The sequence below is a fragment of the Patagioenas fasciata genome, chromosome 7 (genome assembly GCF_037038585.1).
Source record: "Patagioenas fasciata isolate bPatFas1 chromosome 7, bPatFas1.hap1, whole genome shotgun sequence".
NCBI lineage: Eukaryota > Metazoa > Chordata > Aves > Columbiformes > Columbidae > Patagioenas > Patagioenas fasciata.
The window spans coordinates 775,103-802,068 of NC_092526.1; the positions used below are offsets into that span (position 1 = coordinate 775,103).

General features: G+C 48.4%; 1 protein-coding gene across 6 annotated transcripts in view; it reads right to left on the minus strand.

Moving 5' to 3' along the window:
- Nucleotides 1-26,966, minus strand: part of PKP4 (plakophilin 4) — a 72,436-nt gene that overhangs the window by 10,537 nt on the left and 34,933 nt on the right. The window contains exons 3-10 of one of the 6 annotated variants that reach the window (XM_065840773.2): nt 25,717-25,829; nt 13,504-13,538; nt 8,438-8,563; nt 8,087-8,277; nt 6,718-7,273; nt 4,861-5,052; nt 3,207-3,387; nt 746-878 (exon numbers count right to left, since the gene is read on the minus strand). In XM_065840773.2, the coding sequence (XP_065696845.1) occupies nt 746-878; nt 3,207-3,387; nt 4,861-5,052; nt 6,718-7,273; nt 8,087-8,277; nt 8,438-8,563; nt 13,504-13,538; nt 25,717-25,829 (1,527 nt within the window). Of the gene's footprint in view, nt 1-745; nt 879-3,206; nt 3,388-4,860; nt 5,053-6,717; nt 7,274-8,086; nt 8,278-8,431; nt 8,564-13,503; nt 13,539-25,716; nt 25,833-26,966 lie in introns of those variants that run through there. The other 5 variants (XM_071810640.1, XM_065840772.2, XM_065840774.2 and 2 more) reach the window with 5 other exon arrangements.

Sequence of the window (26,966 nt, forward strand, 5' to 3'; positions counted from 1 at the left end):
GTTACACCGTACTGAAAATTCCTGTGCACCACTCGCGTCCTTGTTGAAAAGGCTGATGGCCATTTTCAGTCATTGGCTGTGTGCAGAGAAGAACTTTCCTGCTAAAGTTTTGCTTCCCCATAATGCAGTTTTAAAGTAATTTCCTATACCACAGAATATCTTTTTAGGGAATATTAGAAATAAGAAGTCACAAACACACACACAGACAAAATCAGTTCGAATTAGCATATATTCTCTCCTATTGGTATATCCGAAAGGTCTACTCTGCAGAGATTTCCTAAGCTAAAAAATCCTTCTATTGTCTGCTTTAAGCAGGTTACTTGCATTTATTCCTCGCTATACATTTAAACAAAATGTAAACATTATGTTTTGAGATCTCATTTCCATGCAGTACTTTTCTGCTTGCCCCACAACATCCTTCTCTCTAAACTGGAGATACGGATTTGGTGGGTGGACAAGGAACTGGTTGGATGGCCCCATCCAGAGGGTCGTGGTCAATGGCTCCGTGTCTGGACAGACACAGGTGACAAGTGGTGTCTGCACTGGAACCAGTGCTGTTTGATGTCTTCATCTAGTGCACCCTCGGCAGGTCTGTGGGTGACACCACGCTGGGCGGTGTGGGTGACATGCCTGCGTTTTGTATATATATACTGCATTATACTGAAAAAAAGAAAAGGCAAGCAGCCTGGTTTTCTAGTTTCCCGTTGGCAGTTCCCCGGGAGCAGCCAGGCGCTCCATGCCCTACCTCCGTTTTGACCTTGTTGTCCCCGAAGCAGAGGTGCTGCAGGTAGGCAGCCGCGTTGGCCTGCACCGACGGGAACTGGTGCTGCAGCATGTGGATCACTTCGGGCAGCTCTGGGTCTCGCCAAGCAAACTCCCTTCGTTAGGAGAACACAGCCGAGAGCAGGCATTAGTTACAAACGCATGTTTATTCACCAAGTAGAATTATTAGAGCATCTTAAGTGTTTTTTGACAATTCTGGTTTTGTTCTGGAGGATCAGGGCCAGGAGGAAGAGCAGGCATATCAGAACACCCAGGAGCCGCACCACCTTCCAGTCTTACAACTGGAAAAGGATGCTTGGTATCCTATGGTCTTCAGTTGGCCTGGTTGTTAATTACACAAATACATATAGCACTAAACCTAGACCAACTCAAACACTGCAACCTGCCTAAATCTCCCAAAACTGAAACACGTAATGCAACAGACACCCACTTAACCATGCCGCTCAGGTGCATCTCTTCCACACGACACCTTTTCCTCAGTGCTCAACGCTCTTCCTAGTCTGACATCGATTATACTTCAATAAACGCTGCACAGCCTGAAACTCCATCATCACGACCAGATGCAGGATGTTTGCGTCAGTTGACTTACTCAGGGATTGTAAACTTAAAATCATTAAAATCAAATTTCCTCCATTAAACAACAGGATTTTGTGCAGACAAATCTTGGAAAATTCATAAAACATATCCATGCCCAGTTCACAGATTTAGAAACATACCCATTAACGTTTGTTGGGCTATCTTCCTTCTGTAAAGGAAGATTTGGGAAAGTATTATCTAAGTTTTCCCATTCTCAAATACAAGTAAATTAGAAACAAAAACAAAACCCGCAACCAAAAACCCCCCAGAGGACATCCCAGGAGGAGCCTTTGGGGAGCTGCTCCAGGGCTCCTGCCAGCCTCTCAGTTCCGTGCCTGCTGGGAACCGCTCAACGACTCGCAGGTTTATCCCTCCGGGCTCCTGACAGCAGGAACCCAGGGCAAACCGCCTTTCCAAGGGAAGCAGCGCCAGCGCTCCCTCTCACTTACTCCGGAGTGATGCTCCCAGGAGCCCGTCCGAGGCTGCTGTGACAGCCCGGTCTGCACGCCAGAAACCGAAACAGGGTAAACGTGAGGCAAAACCACCCCTGGGAAATACAAGTTCAGAAGGTGCAACAGCAATGGCAACTGAGTCAGGATTTCTCTAGGTTCCCTGTTAGGAACGTGAAGCGTGCCTATTACAAGCAGCTTTCCTGCAGCCGTGCCGGCGCAGGCCAGCACGCAGCTAGCAAGCATGGCGTAGAGCTAAGGTTATCCTGTTAACATCACTTAGACAAATGTGCCATTCAGTGAAATGAAATTAATTCAGTCTCTCAATATCCAATAAAAAAAGAAATGTATTAATTTCCACAAATGAACAGAACAACCAAATCTATTAAAAATGGTGCTTTTATTTTCGAGACTGAAAGGCAGGGCCAAAGTAGAAGACAAGTGAATGGTGCTGTGAGGCTCTGTGAGCGGGGAACCCAGGAAGCCCTGGTGAGAGCCGGGGCTGGGCGCAGCCATCGCGCCCTGTCCCGTGCCCGGTGTGCCCGGTGTGCCCGTGGGGAGGGCCCTGCGGCACCGCCGGAGCCCCAGCCCCAGCCCCTCAGTGCTTCTAAACCAGCAAACACGTCACGTGCGGTGTGACCGGGGCCTCGGTGAGCTGGCCAAGCTGAGACGGGCCCGAGTTTCCAGCCATCACATACGGAACACGCACAGCACCAGAAATCCCTCCCAGCCTCCTGCGGACCGGGCGGCGATGATCCCGTTCGGAAATACAAGGCTTTAATGAACAGCGTTTCTAATTAATTCTTACTATAACACTACACTTCTCACACGCCCACACCGCGTACATATGTTTACAACATCAGACTAGTAACTATTTTAAAAATCTGGACGTGTATTCGCTTTCAAAATGGTACCTTTATATGTCATTTTTAAACTTACGTGGTTCTGAAATTTAAACAGGCTGCTCACAAAAAATTAATTCAAATAAATGAGGTATGTACTTTTCTCATTTCCAAACCCTGATTCTCATTCCCATCTAGAGAAAACTTACTACAATATCTTAGGATGCTCTGTAGAGTTACTCAAAATTATTTCACATAATCTAGTCAATTCTCATCAAATTTATTTCTTGCAATAACTTCTACGTGAAAAGAAACACGGAAGAAAAACGTAATATCGACTAAGAGCATAAAAGTTATTCTTTCTTACTGTAACAAGTGGACTGCTTTTGTTAATTTGGCTATAAAGGTATAGATCTTAATATCTAAATTAGCAATGCTTGTTTAAACGATGTTACACTGGACCACACACACTCCAAAGTGCCGTGTATGTTCCATAACGTGTAACAAATCTCATCACGGCACATGGGTGTGACTCCTGCACGCACAAGGGACTTGCCTGGGGTCCTTCTGGATGCTGTCGATGGAGGGGGAGCGCGTGGTGGGCTCGTCGGCGGGCGGCAGGCGGTACTGCACGCGGAACGGCTCCGCGTACGGAGCGGCCGTGCTCAGCGCGTACGCGTTTCTTTGGTGGGCGAGGGTGCTGCGCTGACTCGATGATCGTTGCAGATTCCCAACTCCTAGGATACAGTCAGCATTATAACAAACTAGGTAACAAACGTCTGCTGAAGAGAAGAGGCAACGCGTGGTTAAAAGCGCAAGCAGAAAACTTAAATAACAAAATCAGCCTTAAAGCCACGTCCGGTGCTGCAGACGGAACGGTATCGCCAGGTGCAGGGAGCAACGGCTGAGCGTCCCGGGGCAGCCAACCGCGCAGCCCCAGAACCAAAGGCCGGCGGCACCGGGTGTGTGGCTCAGCTTGCCTCCACAGGGATTTAAAGAAAGAAATGGAGCTGGTGCCTCTAACCAGAAAGAAGGATGCAAAATGTTTTCCAGGTTTGCAATAGAGCTCAATCCCTAACTTGCCAACTATACTAAAAAGTAAAAAATAAGTAAACAAAAATTGATTTAGTTTATATATATCCCTTTTCCAAACAACATGTGCAAAAAGCTAACAACAGGATGATTTCAAAGGTTAAGCTGATAGTTCCAAAACCAGGAACATGTATCTTCCTGACTTAGCAGGGCTGCTCTGGCAGCTCTTGTTCTTCCAAGTGAGTGATCTTATGTAGAGAAGTAGAGAATTCCAGTTTCGAGCTGTATGTCCTCATTGGCTCATCCTGACGGAACCCTCGGCTGCACAACTGCAGACACCGCTGCCCTTCAACATTCTGTGCTCTCGGTGCTTCAGTCAAAGAACATTGAAAGGCAATTTTCACATGACTGAAAACATTACGTGTGATTTAGACATTTCTCTACAAATATTTCTAGAGAGTTCCTCAGTTAAATCACTCCAATGTTTTGAGAGTTTTTGGAAACTACTCCATTATACAAATCATTAATCAGCCTTAAAGAACAAACTGCACTGCAACACACATTACATTTCTCTTTACAGAAAATCCCTTCAAATCTAACACCTATGCACTTCATCAAATATGAGTAGCAATTCTCTGAAATATTCCTGTTTCAACATACCATCTTCAGATATAGCAATTTAACATTAGCCTTTGCTGAAAAGTCGGACAAAACCAGAATTTTCGCTGTGAAAGATGTGGTAGGTAATTTGAGGGTGAAAGCCATCATTGTACTGCAGTGATGAATAAAAAACCACAAACAAAGTCAATTCAGGAGAGAATGACGCACAGAGAGTGCCAGAGGAACCCATACCTTGCTTGTGCAATGAAACACGCTTTGCTCGGATGTACCTGAGCGCATGATATCAAACAGAAAATATTCTGACCCTAAGCTGACACCTATGTATAGCCCCAAGTCTTTATTGCAAACATCACAAGAGTTTTTTAATTCCTGGTGATTCCTTTAAGTCCTTCAAACCTAGCTTCTGCCTCCAGTAATTTGTAACACCTGCTTTTCCCTTTTAAGCTGGCACTGTGTATCCCACGCGCGTTCTCCCAGGGCCGTGGGTCGCAGACCACCCCAGCGCGCAACGTGAGCGCGAGCGGGGCCGCGTCCCCGGAGCTCGGCGCTGCACCCACCGGAGCCCGCGCGGTACAGGGCGGCCTGGGAGCCCTGCAGCAGCTCCACGGCGCCGTGGGTCGGGCTGCGGTACACCGGGCTGTAGTACGGCCGGCCCTCGTAGATGGGGGTGATGTGCAGGTCCGGGGACACCGCCGACCGCAGCTCCTGCCCCAGCTGGCTGTGCTGGCTGGCGTACGAACTCCTCAGGCCTACAACCAACAAAGGGAAAGACGTCCACGGCCCACGTCAGTCACAAATAATAAAGCTGTCATGCTTGAATCTTTCTTATTTCAGCCAAGAAAAGGTGTCGGTTACATCTACAGTTATAAAGACTTACTCACTCAACTTCTTTCCATTCTTAAATGATCCATACTGAAAGATTCATTGACAAAGCCACATTTCTTTGCTGAAAAGTTTGTCTATACACTGACAGCTTTAACTTTTCCAACTCAATTTTTTTGTAACATCTACAGTTGAAAATCTAAAACATACAGAGTAAAACCTAAGTCAGCATGTGCAGTTGACAGATTTAGCAACGACAAGGTAAGTTGTGAACTCAACAGAAATTCAGCTGTGAAACAGGGCACAGCGTAAAGTGGGGTCATAACCCTGAACATGAAACAATACGCAGCAGTGAGAGCGAAAGTCGTCCTGGCAGTGGCAGCAGAGATTTCAGCATGTGGAGAGAAGTCTTTATAAAGGTATAAATAGCCCAGGATGTGTGTATACATGCTGCTATGCTGCAGCTGTGTGAGCACTCTTTTTTCCCCTTGCCTTCCAGCTGTCCCTCTGCAGCGCCTTTTACCTTCTCCTTGTCTCACTTGCTCGCATTCCCCAGCAGCGAACCTCCCGCTACCGCTGTCGCGGTGCAGGATCCCAGCGCGTTACTGGCAGAAGTGCTCAACAGCCGCCACCAGCGGCCTTTTGAACAGCCCTGCACACGTTCGGACTCGCTTCTCCTGGAGAAGGCTCCCCCTCTATCTGCGCCATGAAAGCTTCATTCACGTTGCCTAGAATTTCCTTCCCTGCATTCTAGAGTGTTATTTTATTTCCATGACCAGCACTGATGTGCAATATCTTTCCCCTTACTATTTTGCTAACTGAATTAGCAACCAGCCTCCTATTCACTGTTGCCATCCCGATTAGGAGGCTGGTGGTGCAGTAAGCCTGTAAGTCTTCTGTAAGTCTTCTTTCCCAGCTCCGGAACATATTTTGACACCTAGCATCATTGCTCCCGTTGACTACCTAACGCACGCTTTGTATCTGCTTCGCTTCCTGCTGTTGCTGCTGTACTAACGAGCTGCCCTCCTCCAACTCCCTCAGCTGTTTTTAAAGCTTTCATTCAAAGCGTCCTAGCTCCTCTACTAAGTAATACTTCCAAAGTCTACAGAGAATAATCATGTAATATATATAATATACCAGCGGAAAACCAGTTAGAATGTAGTTAATTCTGAGAGTTCTTGACCATTCCCTAGCTGAGTGTTGCCAGCTCGTGTGATGCTCTCCAGCTTTTGCGAGCAGCAGGAGCCTCACGTGGAGGAAAAGCTCTTCTGCCTCCATCAGCTTCTCCCCTACCCCTACTCTTAAAAAAATTGCAGAATTGGAACATTCAGAACTTCACTTAAGTACTTAAAACATGTGATTCAATTTAACGCATACCTAGCAATCTAGTAATCATAGACAGTGTTCACTGCAAAGCTATGGTGAGACTGATCACAGTGTTCTACACCAGTGGTTGCAACCGGTTTGATAGATCCACGGCAATTCAGCCCTAGTGCTACAACGTTTCATGCACAGCAGTACCCTGGTTACTGGTTTTCTACAGTTGCGGGTTCGTAGCAAGTTTTAAGCTGTGTCTTCACCTTTTTACTGACCTGTAAGGCTGTCTGGCCGTGGAGGGACCATTCTCTCATAGATGTCATACTGCTGTCCGTACTGTTCGATATCATGAATTGTCCTCTGCAGCGTCGCTCCCAAATGCTGCGGGACCGCGGTCATGCCAGAGCGCTTTGGGGAGGACGATCCCAGCTGCGTTTGGGTGGGAGAAGCGACTCTGTTCTGCACGTCAGCGAGGGCGAGGGGAGAGCCGACCCGGAGGGGCGTTTGGTACAGGGCGCTGCCGCCGTTGGGGTTGGCGGGCCGGGAGGTGACGGAGCCGACGCGCCGCACGGCCGTGGGGGACGCGGGTCTCTGCGCTGTGTATGGCGACGCTGCCCGCGGCGCCGGCAGCGTGGTGGAGGAGTAGGCGTGAGAGCCCAGGGGCCGCGGCTCGGCCGCGGACGGGGACCCGAACCCGCTGCCCAGCGACGTCCGCAGCGACCCCCGCGACGGGGACACGCCGGTGCTGACCACGTACGACGGGGACTGTGCCCGGGACGGCACGGAGCTGACGCGCCTCATGACGCGGGTGCCGGCGACGTTCACTGGGGGCTGTTTGAAACACAAACGGCCATTAGTGTCTGCATTTGCGCCATGGGCTGGAGACCTTTCGCCCGTAAGACAGAGAAGTCAACAAGAAATGCACACAATTTAACAACACATACGAGCAGATGAAGAGTAGCTTTTATCCTAAACATAATTTCTTCAAATTTTCCTATAAAATAACTTCTTACCAGTATTTCTTGATATATAAATGGTGAATTAACATTAAAAGCCCTTCCATTCCTCATTCTTCTTTGGCTTTCTATTTTAATCTGCACCTATGCTTGCTTCCTTCATTATTCTACCACTTCAGAAAATCATGAACAGTAATGCGGACAGTTCCAGTATAAGCTAACGAAGTTTTGTCAATTACTGTCTCATTATCATTCTGAATAATGAAAAAGGAGGGGAAAAAACCCAGAAACATCAGAAAGTACAGGGAACACAGATACCGTCTTCATTTAAGCAACATTTTTACATGCGTGTTGAATTCTAGGAGGTTTTCTCCAATATCACAACCGAATTTTAAGTGAATGGTGCTTTGTCGATATCGCATTAGCAGCACACTCTGCAGTCAGGACTCCTCAGGTTTACTCAATGTCAGGGACAGTGGGTGAACCGGATCAGACAGGCGCTGATCGCAGCAAGCGAGTCTATGTCTGCTGCAAGCCACCGCTGCTTTTCAACCAGTGAAGCTGCCAAATAGAGGTGTAACTTAATAACATGAATTCCAGCCTACACAAGGCAGGTCCAGCTACACAATTAGTCTCTAAAAGCATGTTAGAGACGCTGTACAGACCAAGTGTCCCGTTTGGAGCGCACCTGGACTGACGCCTGCCCTTCCGCGCGCGAGCTCCGCACCAAGTGGTTGTTGGCCGGTCCGGCGAGGGAATGCTGCTGTCTGCTTTCCGACTTGCTCAGGTTTTGGCTGTTGTGGAAACTGCTTACTTCCTGGTAGCCACTGTCAGAGTAAGAATTCATTTGTGTTGAACTTCTTGAGTTACCTACAGACCCTGTAGATATGAAGCCAGCGTAAGAAGAAAAAGCATCAAACAACTTCACAAAAATATTGTATGAATTTGTTATTTGTTGCATTCATAATCGTAATACATTTTTATGCGGTCAGTACAGAAATATATTCTAATATTTAAAATGCACACAACAGACCCTCACTTTCATGGAGAGACGTCTGCTCTGGCGAGTAGAGGTTCCCTTGTTCGGGTTCTGTCCTAACGTCATAGGCATTGGTGTGAACACTGTCTGACACTCGGGGCTTGTTTGCACTGCTGCTTGGAGGATCTGAAAGAGTAAGTTAATTACATAAATCCAATGTTTCATATGTACATTTCCTGCAAACTCCATAATTTTCTCATGCACACTAACGAAGAACCGGCTTCCAACATCAACAGAGTCTCCTGGTAGGCAGGTACCATCTGCCAAACTAACAACGTTCGTACCAGTGTCTGAGAAGGCTGCTTCCTGTCAGTTTGATCTATTTCTACAATTCTAATTTTTCAAATGTACATTCCAACCTGCTTTAATGAAAAATGTAATCAGCCATTACGGAGGGTCACTAGCACTCCCCTAGGGTCCCGGTGTCTCAAGAGCTCCACAAGGCAAAGGCTGAACTGGATTTCATCCCTGTTTGTGCACCATCAACACAAGTCACCGCACACTTGGTACACCCTTCACTTCATAGACTGCTATCCAGACGTTTACCTTTCACCCACTCTTGAGCTCAGTGCTCAGAATATCAGCTGCACTCCAGCGGCAGCCAAGGGCAGCGCCAGCGCACACAGGAGAAAGCACAGGAGACATCGAGCTTGCCTCTCAGAAAGGAAAAAGGCAAACATGGACGGGAAATAAAGGACAAAGATGAGGACACGAACAACAAGAAACTGGAATCGGAATGATTTTTACAGAATTATTAAGCATTCAGTTGCCAACATGTCACACCAATGGATGCAGAACAGGCATCACAGACGCAGCAGGAAACATGGGTTACGTTTAAAGGTAACACCAGCTACGTACATTTTTGCTGAAGAAATGTATGGATGAGCCTACAACGGAAACCAGAAGAAACATCCTAAGCAGCAGCAGCCCAGCAGAAGCTTGAGCCGCGGCTCCACGTCAGGAGCTGCGAGCCCTGGGCAGCGAAGGCTGCGAAGCGCCCTGTGCAGGGACCCCGCCGGGAGGCTGCGCCACGGGCTGCGGGGCGCGGAGCAGGACAGAGACGTTCCACGCAACAGCCCACACAAACCCTCTGCGGCTCACAAAAGACACCCCAACTTAGAATCTAGTGGCACTCGTGGAAAACATACCCCAGAAACCCAACAGAACACGACAACCCTAACAGACGAGCTATGGGCAATTCTTCATAACGGCTGTTATTCCAGTATACTTCAACAGAGAGATCAAACCGGGGCATTGTACCTGCCAAGCTGTAAAGAAACACTCTGTACTCAAGATGCTGGTGTCTCACTATTTGTACAATTAGCCATAATGGAACATTCATACTAGATATGTTACTCATTAATTGCTATTATGATGAATGTTTGAACACCATTCTAACACTAGATTTAAAGAAAAATAAATCAGTCAATAAATCTTAGCAATTACAGACTGTCGGTGCAGTTATTTATTAGCAGCACATTCTTAGGTCAAAAGTATCTAGTAAAATTTGATACTAATTAATTTACTATAGTAGGAGTATCATGATCAAATTTTACTTAAGATTTAATCGGAAGTGTTATAACACTTTCATTAATGAAATCATCAGTATCCCTAGAAATGATACAGAGAACAACACTGAAACAAACTAAGTTCTACAGCTGCTGTTAGACCAGCTCCACAGGAGACCATAACAGACATCGGCTGGTACCAGATGCTCTTCAGCAGAAAAGGCTTTGGGGACTGGGACATTTGAATTACTCTGATCATACTCAACTTCAAGATTTTAATCTTCAATGTCAGTTGTTTCAATGGTATAGAGCCCTGTTATTTCAGCCACTCGATGTGCCACGCTGCTAAAGGGCCGTCAAAGCGGCACAGCCTCGGCGCCGGGAGCCGCGGGGCAGAACAAAGCCGGCTGTGTGGTGCGCACAGATGTGCCAGGACAGCATTGCCACATCTGCCGCCAGCCAGGGCTGTCCCGGGGCTCACACGCCTGCTGTTGGGGCACAATGCTCAGTGCCACCCATTGTTGCCTTTCTAGCTTTTCTGCTGCTAGAAACCATGAGGAGAGTACCCTGAATAAAATAACAGCCTGTTTATAAATGGCTGATCTAATATTCTATTTATAAGGACCTGCAAAACAACATCATTTTAGATTTCTGTTAAAAATTCTGGATAATTCTACTGACGCATAAGGCAATTTCAGCCACGGTCACATCCTATCACATCATCTGCCGATGGTATTTGATATGTACTATCTGCAATAGGAAAAGGGTGATTTAAGGGAGTGTTTGCATTCAACTTGAACTTCAGGAGTTTTCAGGTGGCAGCTGGTAAAGCATCATCTAGTGACACTTCTTTAAAGTACAGCTTAGGGGAGAATCCGTGAGTAAAACCTACCACATGCGACAGTCACAACAGAAACGGAAATAAGAAACGAAACAACGACAGAAAATTCTAAGCAAAAAATGTTTTTTTTTCAAATGCATTCACTTCTGAGCAATTACTCCAGAAAAGCCCTACTCTAGATACACAGAGATGGGGGAAACATACATCTAGATGTATATTAACTCGGAGTATTTAAGTAGAAATCAGATTTTTTGCCATATGTTAAATGGCTTCTCAGCGGGGATGTGCCCAGGAGATTTCTAAAAGAAAAGGAACACACAAATGGGAGGAAAGAATTCTAGGATAACATGAAAATAGGAGCGGAAAGAAACTAATAGGCAGTCAAGGAGAAAAAGCAGCAATGGTTACAGGAAAAGCGGAGGAGAAGTGGAGCGGTGGGATGCGTCTGGCCGGGACGCGGCGGCCAAGGAGCGCGGTCTGCAGGAGGAACCGCTCCCGGTCGGGGAACCGCTCCCGGTCGGGGAACCGCTCCCGGTCGGGGGAACCGCTCCCGTTCGGGGAACCGCTCCCGGTCAGGGGAACCGCTCCCGGTCGGGGAACCGCTCCCGGTCGGGGGAACCACTCCCGTCTGGGGAACCGCTCCCGGTCGGGGGAACCGCTCCCGGTCGGGGGAACCGCTCCTGGTCGGGGAACCGCTCCCGTTTGGGGGAACCGCTCCCATTCGGGGAACCGCTCCCGGTCGGGGAACCGCTCCCGTTTGGGGGAACCGCTCCCGGTCGGGGAACCGCTCCCGGTCGGGGGAACCGCTCCCGTTTGGGGAACCGCTCCCGTTCAGGGAACCGCTCCCGGTCGGGGAACCGCTCCCGTTTGGGGAACCGCTCCCGTTCAGGGAACCGCTCCCGTTCAGGGAACCGCTACCGGTCGGGGAACCGCTCCCGTTTGGGGGAACCGCTCCCGGTCGGGGAACCGCTCCCATTCGGGGAACCGCTCCCGGTCGGGGAACCGCTCCCGTTTGGGGGAACCGCTCCCGGTCGGGGAACCGCTCCCATTCGGGGAACCGCTCCCGTTCGGGGAACCGCTCCCGGTCGGGGAACCGCTCCCGGTCGGGGAACCGCTCCCGCCGGCGCTGCTCACGGGGACACTGCAGACCAGAGCAAACCACACCATCCAAAACAGGCTAAACCCGTGCAAATATTTTTCACATTGAAAGAATAAGTAGAACTAATTCCTCAGTTACTTTAGGAGAACAAGTTGGACTTGTTTAAAAACGTTGTTAAAGGAATACCTGAAAAACATCACCGTGACCAGCAAAATTCAAATGCCAAGACATGTAAGGCTGTTGAGAGCGTGAGATTCAAAGGAAAGGAAAAAGAGCCCATGTGTGTCTCACCTCAGCTGAGGCGATGCCATGGTGGCAACTGAAACCTTGTCAATAAAATGGTACAGAAGCTTAAGAGCTTAACCCATAAATAAAACAAAAAAAAAACAGGAAGGGAAATAGAAAGCAGAGAGAGACTTATTTGCCAAAAATAGTCACAATTAATCATAATTATAAATATGCCTGAGTGAACAAGCAAATAACTGATGTGTTATTCTCTGTACAGCAGAAACTAGACAGCTCTTTAAAGCGCACGCATCCTGGTACAGATAGGAACGTGGTAAACAAAGCTTTTAGCACGCTACCTACAGCCCTGACCGGGGTCTGTTTAACCAAGGTTGTGCCAGGAGCGCAGGGCGGAACCAGAGCCACGGTCCCGCAGCGGCAGCCGCGGTCCGGTCCTGCCCTGCATGCGGCTCAGCACCCTCCCGCGGCTCCGCGCAAAGGGACCCCCCGGGCAAAGGGACCCCCTCGCACAAAGGGACCCCCCGCGCAAAGGGACCCCCCACGCAAAGGGACCCCCACATGCAAAGGGACCCCCCGCGCAAAGGGACCTCCCTGCGCAAAGGGACCCCCACGTGCAAAGGGAGCCCCTGCACAAAGGGACCCCCTGCGCAAAGGGACCCCCTGCACAAAGGGACCCCCTGCGCAAAGGGACCCCCCGTGCAAAGGGACCCCCCTGTGGTCTGCGCTTCAGCCACAGCAAGACCTGACCAGTTAAACACTCTGATCCGTGAAGGACAGGTCCGATTATTTCAACAGACACTCCAAGTTACTTTTGCTATCCAGTCCTACCCACTCCACTGAACATACTCAAGAGTAGATGCACAAGTACTACCAGACAAACATCGCTGGTTTTGGAAAGAAAGTTCAAGCTATCCTGAGACACAAAAGTAGAAAAAGCACTCTCAAAAACCTTCACTCATTGGGGATTTTCTTAATTAAGAATAACTGTAAAATCAGTTTTCAAGCTTAAAATACACAGTATTTTCTCATGCTCCTTACCTGCCGAGCGGAATACTCAAAAGTATTTTTGAATTAATTGCAAAGGAGACCAAACACACAAGATTTCTGTTATGGTCAATCTTGCACAGAAATTCAAAGGCACATAAAGGTGCAAGAAAAACACCTGTGACCACCCCTAAGCCCAAACCACCTTTGATATAACAGGGGAACACACAAGTCTCTTCATGTGTGTGAAAGGGAATATTAACGTTACACTTCAGAAAGATAAGTAGTATTGCTGCTAATGTTCAGCTCACTTCAAAACAAGCCACAAACGCCGAGAAAAACAACGTTTTTCGGGCTTAAAGCAAAATGTACACATAAAAGGTAATACCTGGTGATCTCCAAGGAAACGACTTCTCAGTAGAGCTGCAGAAAGAAAAAAACATATCACAAAAAAGAACCAAGTGGCCAGTTTGGATTTTCTATTTCTTTAACCAAAGCAGACAAAATTGTACAAAACACCCAGCAGATCAATTTCAGCAGCCCAGGTAAAGCAACACTCGGCAGCACTTCACACCTGACAGCCAAACCAACCACAGGATGTCAGGGGCTGAAGGGCCCTGGAAAGCTCACCCAGTGCAATCCCCCCATGGAGCAGGAACACCCAGCTGAGGTTCCACAGGAAGGTGTCCAGGCGGGTTTGAATGTCTGCAGAGAAGGAGACTCCACAACCTCCCTGGGCAGCCTGGGCCAGGCTCTGACACCCTCACCAGGAACAAGTTTCTTCTCAAATTTAAGTGGAACCTCCTGTGCTCCAGTTTGCACCCATTGCCCCTTGTCCTGTCACTGGTTGTCACCCAGAAGAGCCTGGCTCCATCCTCCTGACACTGCCCCTTTCCATATCGATCCCCATGAATGAGTCCCCCCTCAGTCTCCTCTTCTCCAAACTAAAGAGCCCCAGCTCCCTCAGCCTTTCCTCACCCGGGAGATGCTCCACTCCCTTCAGCATCTTGGTGGCTGCGCTGGACTCTCTCCAGCAGTTCCCTGTCCTTCTGGAGCTGAGGGGCCACAACTGGACACAAGATTCCAGGTGTGGTCTCCCCAGGGCAGAGCAGAGGGGCAGGAGAACCTCTCTGACCTACTGACCACCCCCTTCTAACCCACCCCAGGTACCACAAGGGCCCAGTGCTGGCTCATGGTCACCCTGCTGTCCCCAGGACCCATTGGGTATTGACTCGAATTTGGTGTCAATCCCTGGGAATTCCCTGCAAGGGTGTCAGTGACACACGAATGTCCCCAGCCCCAGGTGCCACTGCAGCAGCAAAGCCCTTGCTGCTCCCAGGGGCTCCAGCAAAGGGAACGAGGAGTCACAATTCCAGAGCACTTTGCTTCTACATGTAAGGCAGTTCAAAAAAACCTGAACATAAATAGAACTCCAAGTTTTACTGCTATTTGTCTTTCCAGTTTTCCAGAGAGAATCTTGAGCCTTCGCATGTGGTGAGAACTGAAATCATCTGACACACCCAAACATGTACACTCAGTATTTTCTCACTCTACATATGAATTATCAAATTTGACTATTCAATCATTTTTGCAATGATTATTGCTATTTTTGAAAGCAAAATGATTTAAAGTAAAAATAGGCAAGTCCCTCAGATTTTATGATGTCTAAACATCAGTATGAAACTCATTTTGTGTAGGACGTATCTGTTCCTAAATTAGTATTGTTTTACTTCTAACATAGCTACCAATTACAAAAAAACCCTTAAGTACAGCAGCAAGAACAGCATTAGATACTTATTTTCCAAAATACAAACAGTCATTTAAGAGCTCTTTTTGGAAACAAAGTATTTGTGCATATGGGAGTACTAAACTTGCATGCTAGAACAAACTAAGCTACAATTACAATGAAATTTAGAGAATAAGGAGAATTCAAATGCAGGTTTTGAGTAGCTGAAAGACAGCTTCATACCGAGATAGAGATGGCATTTTTAGTGCATATTGGCCATTCTTTCCCTCCGCCTCCGGTTGAGTCTTTGGGCATGCCCCGCTGTTTCTCTAGCGCGTCCGTGAACTGGACCGCACAGCGGACCCAGCTGGGTGTGCAGAGCTAAGGGGGCTCTACTGCTGAGCCTGCAGCTCCTTGCCCTGCAGAGCCCGCCCAGTTCTACCACCTAGCAGGGTGCTTGTGGAGAGGAGGCTGCTCAAACAGACTCCATCTCGTTCCGACGCACGCCTGGACCTCCACAGAGGGCTTCTCTTTCCTCCAGGACCACCTTGTCCCAGCCCAGAAGCACAGACATCTTGAGTTTAGACTAAGAGCAAGTCACTTGGCAGTGCTCGAATGCCAGAAACACTAAACAAGCCCATAAACAAAACCAAGCAACGTGTGGGCAGAAGGAACCAGCTGAGCTGTCACCGTGGGGGTTGTGGGGGACACATTAAGAACTTCCCTCCCAAACCTGCTGCCGTGGGCTCCTGTCACTCCACCGGACCCAGCCCTCCTGTGGTGCTGTCACTGCGTGCCACGGTACGTTCTATACAACTTCACTGGCTTTTTGCTTGCAAAATGAACCTTGTAACTATTTTGATGTAACCTTTAAAAATATTTCTGTTAAAAATTCATGGGGAAACTTGTACTGAAACTGGTACTGAATTCAAAATAATTTGTGCAAAGCTGAATGAATTTTAATTATTGAAAGCTGAGTTCTGAACCTTAGTTAATCTACGTGAATTCTTTACAGAATATATTCTTTACTCTTCGCTGAGCAAACTTGGATATAACGGGTTCTCTAATCAATTACTGCTAGCGAGTTCATTAATACTTTGCTCCACTGAAATGAAGAAATGCGAAGAGTATTTGATGGATACTGCGGCCGCTGGCCCCAGAAATCTCACACCACCGGAACACCAAGTTTCACACTCTTCACCTCTCGCTTTATCCCTCAGACTTTCTGGAAAGCCAGCTCCAGCGAGATGAGCTGGCACGTTCTGCGGTGCTGGCACGGGCACGAGCGCTCAGCACACAGAAACACTTCACTCTTCCACACACCAGGTTATGAAACCCCAAACGTATGTCTGCCCAACACATCTGCGTAACTGAAGCTTCTGTGCAGGCTCAGCATCACAAATGAGAAAGCTTTCTCTGACTACGGGTCATACGTAGGAAGCTGCTTCATGAACATAGGATCACAGAATCGTTTCATTTGGAAGAGACCCTCAGGATCGTGGAGTCCAACCACAGCCTGACCCAGCTCTAGCACTAAGCCATGTCCCTAGGAACCTTTTAACACCTCCAGGGGCGTAATTAAACCGGTTAGGAATTTAACTTGATTCTTATTAAATTATTTTTGCAAAAGTCCAGCATCCACTACCTATTGACTTCATCATCTAACTTTGTCACCTTACAGATGAAATGCTTTGGAGTGACTAAATCTTCCAGCTTTGATAAGTCTAACGCGTTGTAACCCGCTGTTAACACCCAGTGCAGCCAAACACCGCCCAGCAAGGAGAAGCTGCTGCCCCACCAGCCCCTGTGCTGCCTCGCCCTGCACAAGCAGGAACCCAGTGCCGGAGGGTCCCTGCGCTGCGCTCTGGCCCACTATTGTCCTTGGAAATGAGTCAGGTTAGGAGGGCACACAAGCAGGAACCCAGTGCCGGAGGGTCCCTGCGCTGCGCTGCGCTCTGGCCCACTATTGTCCTTGGAAATGAGTCAGGTTAGGAGGGTACACACGCAAAAATCAATTTTTTCTTTCGGAACACTTCGGCATGATGTATAAAGCTTTCAGTAAAGTTAGAGACAAACATCATTACAGTAGAGCAGCCATTTTTAAACGCTAGAAAGCATAGATAAAATATCAGACATACAGTCATGTACATGAACAGAATTCTCTCTTTCCTTCTCAATCTGCTTTGCAAGAGCACAAAGAGTGAGTGAAATAAAATCATAACTCAACACTTAGTGCATGTACAATGCATACATTGAGACACTATTTTTTAGCCAGTAACACAATAGTTGGTAACGGAAGATGGAGCATGCACACAAACTCTGCTAAGTCAACCTATTCACTTCTTTTTTCATCCTTTACATTTTTTTCCCTCGCTTGTATTTTGTAAGTAGTTGTTTGCATTTTTTTTCACTTGTATTTCCTAAATATCTTGATTTGTTTGTTTTGCGTTGGTTTGGGTTTGCTTGTCCCTTCCTTAATGTAATTTCACACCTTCTCTTTGCCGTCTTACAGCCTCAGTTCAAAGCTGATGTCTTACACACAACATTTCATCAGTTGCCAATCTGCAAGAAAAATATCTGATAAATGGCAAATGTTTCCTGCGGCTTCATTTGGAGCCAGAGCGCAGGGGGCAGCGGCAGCAGCGTTGCAGTGGCGCACACGCTGGGCTCTGGGGCAGCGCAATTGACTTCTCGGTGCCGCAGACATCTTGTGCGGGTATTAGATGACATGGAGCAGTTTAAGCTTCATGTTTAAGTTTATTACCTTAGCAAGCATTCCATAAGATGAGATGTATTTCTGATTTAGCCAGTACTGCTTGAGAGAAAAGTAGTGATGTCCACTGTCTACCTTAAGTGCTTGAATACACTGGTGTCGTCATCAAAAAGGGCAACAGCAGAACAAATAAAGTATTATTTATTAAATATTTCTAAAATCGTGAAAAGCTGCAAATAGCCAAGGATACAGTCCTGTTGAAAAGGTATGTACTTCATACGTATTTCTGCAGCACGTCAGGTGACTGCTCGGCTGGGCTGTGCGCTGGAGCACGTTGCTCCGCCAGGCACCCGGCAGACGCGGCTCGTTCACCCACGGGGTGGTGCCTCTGCGGGCCTGGAGCTGCCAGCAGGACCTCCGGGCTGGCTGAGACTGAACACGCTGTTCAATTCTCCTTTAGCTGCCTTCAACAGCAAGCTTTTTTTGTTCTTTCATAAATGAGCATCAGTGAATTGCATAAAACCCCAAAAATCCTCAGTTCTACTGGCACTCAAAAGTTTTGATGGAATTTCAGAAAGGCTGACAGTCTGGGTAAACAGGACAAAAATATAAATACTGGAGCTGTAACAAGAAAACTTTGCAAGTTTCATTCATTTTTGATGCAGACATGCAAAAGACAAGCACTTCTAAATTTCTGCGGACTCAAGACCAATGGCTCCCCGCGGGAATGGGAGCAGAACCCTGTAATTGTAAACTCAGCACCAGAGATTGGATTGATGTCTCCTGTATCTCCAGATCTGTGCTTTGATCACCCACGCACTAAGTTAAACATCTTCATTAGCCTTATTAACTGATGGAGTGACTGGAAATAGAGTGACTGTTCAGGTCCTCCGAGTCAGAGCAGGGGACTCTGTGATGCTTCCAGAAGCCACCTGGCAAACCTACAACCTGGAACGCACGCACCACGCGCGATGTGTGTGTACGGCAGGGCTGCGCGATGTGCGTGCATGGCAGGGCTGCACGATGTGCGTGCACGGCAGGGCTGCGTGATGTGCGTGATGTGCACACAGGGCAGGGCTGCGTGATGTGCACACAGGGCAGGGCTGCGTGATGTGCGTGATGTGCACACAGGGCAGGGCTGTGTGATGTGCGGGATGTGCACACAGGGCAGGGCTGTGTGATGTGCGGGATGTGCACACAGGGCAGGGCTGCGTGATGTGCACACAGGGCAGGGCTGCGCGATGTGCGCGATGTGCACACAGGACAGGGCTGCGTGATGTGCGTGATGTGCACACAGGGCAGGGCTGTGTGATGTGCGGGATGTGCACACAGGGCAGGGCTGCGTGATGTGCACACAGGGCAGGGCTGCGTGATGTGCACACAGGACAGGGCTGCGTGATGTGCGTGATGTGCACACAGGGCAGGGCTGCGTGATGTGCGTGATGTGCACACAGGGCAGGGCTGCGTGATGTGCACACAGGGCAGGGCTGCGTGATGTGCACACAGGGCAGGGCTGCGTGATGTGCGCGATGTGCACACAGGGCAGGGCTGTGTGATGTGCACACACTCTTTTGACTAGGGAGTTAGTAGAAACAAAATGTAAGAAAAAAAAGTTCATTTCCTAAGACAATTGTAGAGTAAGGGCATCTCATAGTTAAATCAAGTAGTAAAAAAAGAGGCACTCCCTGAGACTGTTTGAAAATCCAGGAGAACAAACCTAACAGTCCATTCGCAAGCTCTGAAACCAAGGTCACAAGTTAACATCACAGTCCACAGCACAATAAAATAAAAGTTGAATCTTTATATGTAATTACTGTAATAGAGAGAATAGAAACTCCACAGCCAGACTGCAGAAGATTTCTGGTACACTGAGAACTGCAAGGCCTAAAGCAGCCACAGCCCAGATGGATTCCTGACCGCGGGAGATCCCTTCGCTCCCCAGCCCAGACGGATTCCTGACCACGGGAGATCCCTTCGCTCCGCAGCCCAGACGGATTCCTGACCGCGGGAGATCCCTTCGCTCCGCAGCCCAGACGGATTCCTGGCCGCGGGAGATCCCTTCGCTCCGCAGCCCAGACGGATGCTCCTCCCGGTGCCCAGCGCCAGCAGCTGCCGGCTGACCCGCACACCAGTTGCGTTACTGAACGTGGTAAGCAGTCCCCAGCTAGTGAGTGATGACTGAATCAATCATTACTGCTTCTAAATCGTTGTGATAAACATTAATATCAGTGCCAAAAATACCCTCCCAACAGCTCTATTACGATCAACTAGGAGATCTTGATTTTAAATTATTCATTACTTAGCTAAATTCTGTCAAATACATTTCAGTCCTGCTTTTACAGTACACTGAAGCTTGGCAAAGAAAATTAGGTATATCTTTTCTTTTAAATTTAATGTAGCCCTGTAATTGATTTATTTTCAAATTTCAGTAAGAGTGATATTAGTGTAAGTAAATAAATAGTTTAAATTGCTGTGATTCCTCTCCTCACCCTGAAAGGACATACCGATTCTAAAGGTAATATGTACAGAGCTCATAATGTGCCATGGAAGTTTGGTGACATCATATATTGCAACATACGCAGGCAATTTCAAATAAACCTTTTGGAAACGCTGAAGTGCTTGACACACCACAGGAACAGAGTGAGACCAGTTTGTGTAGGGCAATGGGAGTCGGAGCAGCGCGGAGTGCGCGGTCTCGTCAGGACAGGGGTGCTGGGGCTCGCCCGGCGCTGCTCCCCCAGGAACAGGAGCAGAACCGCCACTCCCCCGGGAACGGGAGCAGAACCATGGGAACGGGAGCAGAACCACCGCTCCCCCGGGAACAGGAGCAGAACCACAGAAACAGGAGCAGAACCACGGGAACGGGAGCAGAACCACCGCTCCCCCAGGAACAGGAGCAGAACCACAGAAACAGGAGCAGAACCACCGCTCCCCCAGGGACGGGAGCAGAACCACAGGAACAGGAGCAGAACCACGGGAACGGGAGCAGAACCACGGGAACGGGAGCAGAACCACCGCTCCCCCAGGAACAGGAGCAGAACCACGGGAACGGGAGCAGAACCACCGCTCCCCCGGGAATGGGAGCAGAACCACAGGAACGGGAGCAGAACTGCCGCTCCCCCAGGAACAGGAGCAGAACCACAGGAACAGGAGCAGAACCACCGCTCCCCCAGGGACGGGAGCAGAACCACAGGAACAGGAGCAGAACCACGGGAATGGGAGCAGAACCGCCGCTCCCCCGGGAATGGGAGCAGAACCACAGGAACGGGAGCAGAACCGCCGCTCCCCCAGGGACGGGAGCAGAACCATGGGAACAGGAGCAGAACCGCCGCTCCCCCAGGAGCAGGAGCAGAACCACAGAAACAGGAGCAGAACCACCGCTCCCCCAGGAACAGGAGCAGAACCACAGGAACAGGAGCAGAACCACCGCTCCCCCGGGGATGGGAGCAGAACCACGGGAACAGGAGCAGAACCACGGGAACGGGAGCAGAACCACGGGAACAGGAGCAGAACCACGGGAACAGGAGCAGAACCACGGGGACGGGAGCAGAACCGCTGCTCCCCAGGGAATGGGAGCAGAACCGCCGCTCCACTCAGGCTCCTTATTGGCCTCTCCCACTTCATGGGAAAAAATGTGACCATGAAATGCAACACACGCTGATCTCACAGAAAGTTCACAGCACGCAATACTGAAGCACTATGGAATATTTTCTGCCGCTGCAGAAAGTGCACATTGCATGCCAGCTGGCATTGGGAAAAGAAGATTATCTGCAACATAAAGCAGAGAAAATAAACCACCCTGGTAACTATGAAATACATCTAACTTTACAAAACTCAGCTGCCTTCAGGTAGGCACATTATTACTCAAACTGACTGTTCAGTACTCAAAAAGTTGAATTTTAAAATATTATTTACTGTACTGCCAAAAGGGCAGTCTGCCATGTACATACTTCTGTTAAAGCACTTGTGACAAGCTGCTATTACAAGTGCAGTATTTTACAATTGAGTAAGTATGAGTATTTCGGTTGCCAACACTGCTGGGTTTTCAGGAGCCAGTTCCCGATGCGAAGCAGCCTCAGGGCGGCTCCAGCCCAGAGCCGTTTGCCGGGCCGGTGCTGCCCTCGCAGACACCGACACCTCCTGCAGCAGCACCAACACAGCCCGGCCGGGACGGGCAGGGTGCTGGAGAGGGCGAGTGTGTGTGTGTGTGAGCGTGTGTGAGTGAGCATGTGTGAGCGAGCGTGAGTGAGCGAGCGTGAGTGTGTGTGAGTGAGTGAATGCAGGAGCCTGAGCAGCCCAGGGCTGCTTCACAGAAACCTGTGCGTGTTACAGCACGAAATGGAACTGAAAACATACAACTGAAAGCACGTGTTGTTTGCCCCAGCCTGTCATCTCAGATCTTGCAGTGTACAGCGTGGATAAAAATAGTTAATGCTTACATGTAACACTGTGCAGGTATCATTTCAGGCTCTTAAGAGGTTTGAAAGTGTATGAGATGCCATGAAAGATCTTAAAAGTGCTGAGCACAACACTCATTTATAAAAATAATTATGAGAAGAAATAGTTTTAACAGGCAAGTAACCTACAGATACACAAAAATAAAGCTGTATTGGAACCCAGGGCTGCAGCTGATCCAGTTCTTCCTTCTCCACCCACGACACTACAATTGCTTAGGATCTGCAGATCTGCTCTTGTTCTCATCTTTCACACTCTTAAGAGAGTAAAACACACAACTACTCCTGTGTGCTGCTTGTACTCAAAATATGGCTGTAATACAGGTGGGTGACAGACTAACAAGCCTGAACTACAAGTGCCTTCCGTTCGGCTTGCTCTGTTCGTGTGTGCAGCTGGTGAGGACTGGCAGCCCCAGAGCCGCCACGCTTCTGCAATGAGCGTCCTGCTCAGGCACACGCCAGGAGCTGACGCCCGGTCACCAGAGTCTCCTGCAGACGGGTGTATCCAGGTGTGCTCTGCACAGCTGTATTCCATACAGTGGTAGCCTGATCACCGGTGCCACCTGCAGACAGGTGTATCCAGGTGTGCTCTGCACAGCTGTGTTCCATACGGTGACAGCTCGGTCACCGGTGCCTCCTGCAGACGGGTGTATCACATGTGCTCTGCACACCTGCACTCCACACTGCACTAGCATTGGGCTCCTGGCCACGCAGCCCAGCGGAGGAGCTGCCCGTACCAGCTGCAGAGTTTACACTGGTTCAGGGCACTGATTTATCTCCCCCTTTCCTCGGCAGCTGTCACCACGACTTCCCGTGGGGTGGAACTCATCCTGCTGGTGGCGGGTGGCTCAGCGGGGGCCCTGACTGCCACACGACAGCGGGAGCCCCAAGCTGTGGCCACCGCCACAGGTGACAGGCGAGTGCTGGCACAGCAGCACAGGGGACTTCCCCCAGACCTCCCGCCAGCGCTGCTGCAGGAACCCGGTTCAGAGCGGGGAAATCGGGGCACTGCTGCCAAACTCAACAAAACCTTCACCTGCACCTCTGAGATGAAACGCTCCCAGTATTTCAACCTCACTAAAGCAGCTTAAAGCACTCTCTTTGAAATAAAGCATTGCCGATTCCTCAGGGACACAAGCCTTGAACAACGGATAAAAAGGCAAACGCAGCTCATGTTTAGTTTCGCTTGCCATTTTCGTTTTTGTCATGGTTTTGGTTTTTATATGGCTGTGGGACAATCCTTCCCCCGGCTGAAGAAGCAGCCTCCTGCTCTGTGGACGCTGAAGTCCTCTGCTCCGGGAGCGCGCGGGGCCGCCCATGGCCAGCTCTCAGACAGCGCTGGGCTCCGAGCCTTCGCGCCTGCCCTCCTCACCGCTCCCCTCTCCCCAGCCCTAGCAAAACACTGACATCACCTAGCCTGGGGAAACACGCACCTTTCTACGGCTGTACATTTTGCTGCTGTGTTTGTGTCTGCTGTGATACCGCTCTAAGAGACTGTTTTACCCTGATCCTTTCAACAACTCTTCCACTACACTGGAAACCACGGGTTGTGAAGAAATTAAGCATCTCATTCAAATACAGATTTTTTTTTCCTAGCTTCTTGCACATCTCTTAAAACAGAGATCCACACTCAAGAATAAGTCAAAAAAATAACCAAGGGCACACACATCTCAGAGCACACTGCCTAAGCCAAGTTTCATCTCGCATCCCTCAGTAACAAATGGATGTAACACAGCATGGTCATCTGCACACGACTGCGTGGTCATCTGTACGGATCTGCATGGTCATCTGTACGGATCTGCATGGTCATCTACACGGGACTGCGTGGTCATCTGTGCGGGACTGCGTGGTCATCTGTGCGGGACTGCGTGGTCATCTGTGCGGGACTGCGTGGTCATCTATAGAGGACTGCGTGGTCATCTGTATGGGACCGCATGGTCATCTATAGAGGACTGCATGGTCATCTACAGAGGACTGCATGGTCACCTGTACGGGACTGCGTGGTCACCTGTACGGGACTGCGTGGTCACCTGTACGGGACCACTCGGATGGGACAGAAAAATCAGAAGCACAACAAGGGTGCTCAGAACACAGAAGTGGCTGTAAGAACTATGAACATAATTAGGCTTTGATTTTAAATGTGTAAAATACTTTACTAATAACTATGGAAAATGTATGGCTCAGAAAACAAGAGACTGAGGAGTTTATCTGAACTCACAGAACCACAAAGCAAGCTGTGTGCTCGTCTCGTCTCCCCTAAACTGTCACCAGCTTTTTAAATACAAATGAACATCATTTAGCCATAAGGAAGCAACAAAGGAAGAAATTACTCCATGATATTATAAATTATGTTTTCCATCTCAGTAAATCATAGTATTTGATACATCTAACTTGTTGTGTAGACACCGGTAATCGTACATTAGTTTAAAAACTGCACATTATTTGCGGGATAAGCTAACTCTGGTGTTCTTTGTATGCGAAATTCTCTGGACCCGAGATGCGGAAAAACCTTCTCCTTTGCATTCCTCAGGCAAATTCACTGAAAATGGACGTTCAATACTGAGTGAAAGGTGGTGGAGTCACAAAACTGAAGTTTTTTGCTCATTCTTCCATAGGCATTTAACTTGTTTGCTTTCAAAACAAAATCTGAGCAGCAGCTGGAGAAGTCTGTGGATCTAGAGAGGAGACAGGCAAGCAGGAAGGGTACAAATCAGCTCTCTTGTCCAAGGAATGATTTGGGATATCTCCAGGTTTCTCGAACAAAAGCTCTCATGGCAGTAACCACGCTGTCAGACGACAACCCCGGCCAAGCAGTTCCATGTGTAAAGCCAGCTGTGTTAGCTGGTACACTGGACTTTTAAACCTATTTTTAAATAACCACCTCCTGTTTCTCAAGTTTTTGTAGGAAAAACTTCCCATTTAACCTGCAGAAATATTGATTATGGTCACGGGAGGAACCATGTCAGAGTGACACCCAGCTTGACTGCTGAAAGAATAGGGACGCAAACAGTACCTAAGGAAAGAAATTATGCTGTAACCCAAACTGCAGCTATAAATGTTTCATAAGAGAAGACATCCTTATCAAGGCTTTCAGAATCAAGAGCTACCCATCATTTCATGTGCTTGGGATGAATGATTGCTCAAATACATTTCGAGTTTTAAAGTTTGCTAAGGAATTAAACAAAATCAGAATACTAGCTAAAGCTGAAATAGTAACAAAGTGCTTTGCTACATGCCACTGTATGTGAAATATATTGGGTATGTGTCACACTATGTAAACATGCTAACAATACACTTACAGCAACGTGTTTCCTGAAAACAAACGTAACCACAAAGTGTTTCAGAAAAGCTGAAGTTAATTCAGGGAAAAATCAATTGGATTACTACATTTAACTAGTACTCTTTCTCTGATACAAATAGGTAGAAGTCTAAGGTATTTATCTCATGCTAAATCTTAGAAACAAACTTAACTTATTTAAAGAGAAATTAAAGCTTTACACACACTCTATAGACAATGTAATCAACGATTAGAGAGGCCTCTGGAAACTGTCCCATAACTCTTTACAGCAACTCTGCAGTTTTTAATAGTTCAGATATTAATGGAAGGTGAATAGCTACCAGTGACAACAGATGTATGCAGGACATAAGCACCACTAGAAAGCCCTTTGATTTATGGGACAGATGAAATAAAGTCATGAGGACCTGTACCTTGTGCTGGCGACACTTGGTGACTCTGCTCCCAGCCTACATCTCTCTAGCTGATTAGCCACAATTTGCCTTTCCACCTCCAGTTCTCTGGTAAGCCTTTGAAATTGGAGCTCCTGAAAGTTCAAAATAGAAAGAAAAGCATTCTCGATGTTAAAAACTGGGTGTGGATTAATTCTGAAACAATCACTGTTTCATCACAATCATATTTGCTTTGACTCTTCCTTAGTGGAATGACCTATTAGAAGATTAAAGTGGGAATTTAATGGTTCTTTAAATAAGTGATTTACACAAATATTGATTTATCACCTGTTACAAAAGGAAAAACACATTTAAGCATTTGTGGATTTTATTCCTCCTGCAATTGAAATGTTTGTATCTCCATATGTTGCTACAACCTACGCAAACCAACGCCTCCAAGGTCAGTCTTCAGTTTCACCTATGGCAGAGGTACACTGAAAAGCTTGTATCCTAGCCCGGCCAACTGCAAAGCTCCAGATGCCAAACCAAGTTTTGTTCTGCCGCGGTACCAAACGCCCCCACGCCCTCCCCGCAGGCTGGGGCAGGAAGGGGCTCCCGCGCCGCCGGCTCGGCCGTGCTGTCTCCCGGCCGGAGGCACCGACCCTCCGCAGCAGGCTCTGGGAACACAGCCCCGAGGCAGACACGGCCGACGCACAGGCTGCACGGAACGTGCGTTATCAACCTCTGTAAACACGGCACTCCGCAACCTGTGCCGTGTCACCAGGGAGAGCAGGGACCTTCTCAGCACAGCTGGCTTCTGTCAGCCGGGTGAAAGGATGCGGGCAGCGCAGCTGTATTGTTTTACAAACTGACAGTCCGCATCCCCTGAAGTTTGAGTAAACTGTTTAACACTATTTAAAAACAGATGAACACCAATATTGAATAATCTGATGATGCAGGTGTCACACACGAGTCAAATACAGCACAGCAGCACTCCTTTAAAGCGCAAATTACGAATAAGGGGTTTTTTTCTGAATGTAGATGGTTACATTGTATTAGACGGTAGTTGTGTGCCTTGCCACGTCCCACGAATCACCTTCACTCATCGATCATGGTGAACGCAAACTGTTCTTCCACACCCGACGTTCCATGGAACCAGGCTCAAACATTTCACTCGGTGCTGTGAGAGGGCTCTCTTCTGGCAGCCTGCACGCCTTTTCCGGCAGGTAACGCGGGGCGCAGCGGAGCGGGCGCAGCAGAGCACCCCACGGTACAGCAGAGGGGGCGCAGCA